At 38.5% G+C, this 1648-nt stretch overlaps 1 protein-coding gene across 2 annotated transcripts; it reads left to right on the top strand.

Annotated features, from left to right (window-relative positions):
- The first annotated feature begins 354 nt into the window (after positions 1 to 354).
- On the top strand, positions 355 to 1167 carry LOC101137437 (nucleophosmin-like). Of its 2 annotated transcripts, XM_031002344.1 has the most exons (3): positions 355 to 391; positions 686 to 875; positions 963 to 1167. In XM_031002344.1, the coding sequence occupies exons 1-3, from the start codon at positions 355 to 357 to the stop codon at positions 1165 to 1167; spliced, it is 432 nt and encodes a 143-aa protein (XP_030858204.1). The 2 variants fall into 2 exon arrangements, with proteins under 2 accessions (XP_030858204.1, XP_018866047.1); XM_019010502.1 differs by having other exon boundaries at positions 355 to 875.
- Positions 1168 to 1648: the final 481 nt, after the last annotated feature.

Raw genomic sequence — 1648 nt, forward strand, 5'->3', positions numbered from 1 at the left:
TATATATATGTGTGTATATATTCTATATATGTATATATATTCTACATATATGTGTATATATGTATATATATTCTACATATATGTGTATATATGTATATATATTCTATGTATGTGTATATATACACATATATATGTATACCCAACTTCCTCTTCTTTTAGCTGCTGTCCTGTTTCTTTGCTCTCCTCTACGCAAAAAAAAAAAAAAAAAAAAAATCCTCAAAAAAATAAAGATGCTGCCCCTGTGTGATTCCGTCCTGCGCAGCTGTTCTCTTGAGCAGTGGTTGTTCATATCCATCCATCTTCTCTCCCATCTAAGTGCGTGCCGCCACCTGATGGAAGATTCAATGGGCATGTATGTGGAGCCCCCTGAGGCCCCAGAACTATCTTTTCCGTTGTGAACTAAAGGCCGACAAAGATTACCACTTTAAGGTGGATAATGATGAAAATGAACACCAGTTATTTTTAAGAACAGTCAGTTTAGGGGCTGGTGCAAAGGATGAATTGGACATTGTCAAAGCAGAGGCAATGAATTACGAAGGCAGTCCAATTAAAGTAACACTGGCAACTTTGAAAATGTCTGTACAGCCAACGGTTTCCCTCGGGGACTCTGAAATAACACCACCAGTGATCTCACGGTTGAAGTGTGGTTCAGGGCCAGTGCATATTAGTGGACAGCACTTAGTAGCTGTGGAGGAAGACGCAGAGTCAGAAGATGAAGAGGAGGAGGATGTGAGACTCGTAAGTATATCTGGAAAGCGGTCTGCCACTGGAGGTGGTAGCAAGGTTCCACAGAAACAAGTAAAACTTGCTGCTGATGAAGATGATGGTGATGATGATTTTGATGATGAGGAAACTGAAGGAAAAGCACCAGTGAAGAAATCTACACAAGATACTCCAGCCAAAAAAATGCACAAAAGTCAAATCAGAATAGAAAAGACAAAACCATCCTTAACACCAAGAACAAAAGGACAAGAATTTTTCAAAAAACAGGAAAAAACTCCTAAAACACCAAAAGGACCTAGTTCTGTAGAAGACATTAAAGCAAAAATGCAAGCAAATGTAGAAAAAGGTCTTTCTTTACCCAAAGTGGAAGCCAAGTTCTTCAATTATGTGAAGAACTGCTTCCGGAGGATTTACCAGGAGGCTATTCAAGATCTCTGGCAGTAGAGGAAGTCTCTTTAAGAAAATAGTTTAACAGTCCCCGGTGTGTGATGTTCCCCTTCCTGTTTCCATGTGTTCTCATTGTTGTGGGGTGGGGGGAGGGGGGAGGGATAGCATTAGGAGACATACCTAATGCTAAATGACGAGTTAATGGGTGCAGCACACCATCATGGCACATGTATACATATGTAACAAACCTGCACGTTGTGCACATGTACCCTAAAACTTAAAGTATAATAATAATAAAAAAAAAAAAGAAAAATAGTTTAAACAATTTGTCAAAAATTTTCTGTCTTATTTCATTTCTGTAACAGTTGATATCTGGCTGTCCTTTTTATAATGCAGAGTGAGAACTTTCCCTACCGTGTTTGATAAATGTTGTCTAGGTTCCATTGCCAAGAATGTGTTGTCCAAAATACCTGTTCAGTTTTTAAAGATGGAACTCCACTCTTTGCTTGGTTTTTTAAGTATGTATGGAATGTTATGA

The sequence above is a fragment of the Gorilla gorilla genome, chromosome 16 (genome assembly GCF_029281585.2).
Source record: "Gorilla gorilla gorilla isolate KB3781 chromosome 16, NHGRI_mGorGor1-v2.1_pri, whole genome shotgun sequence".
NCBI classification, from domain to species: domain Eukaryota; kingdom Metazoa; phylum Chordata; class Mammalia; order Primates; family Hominidae; genus Gorilla; species Gorilla gorilla.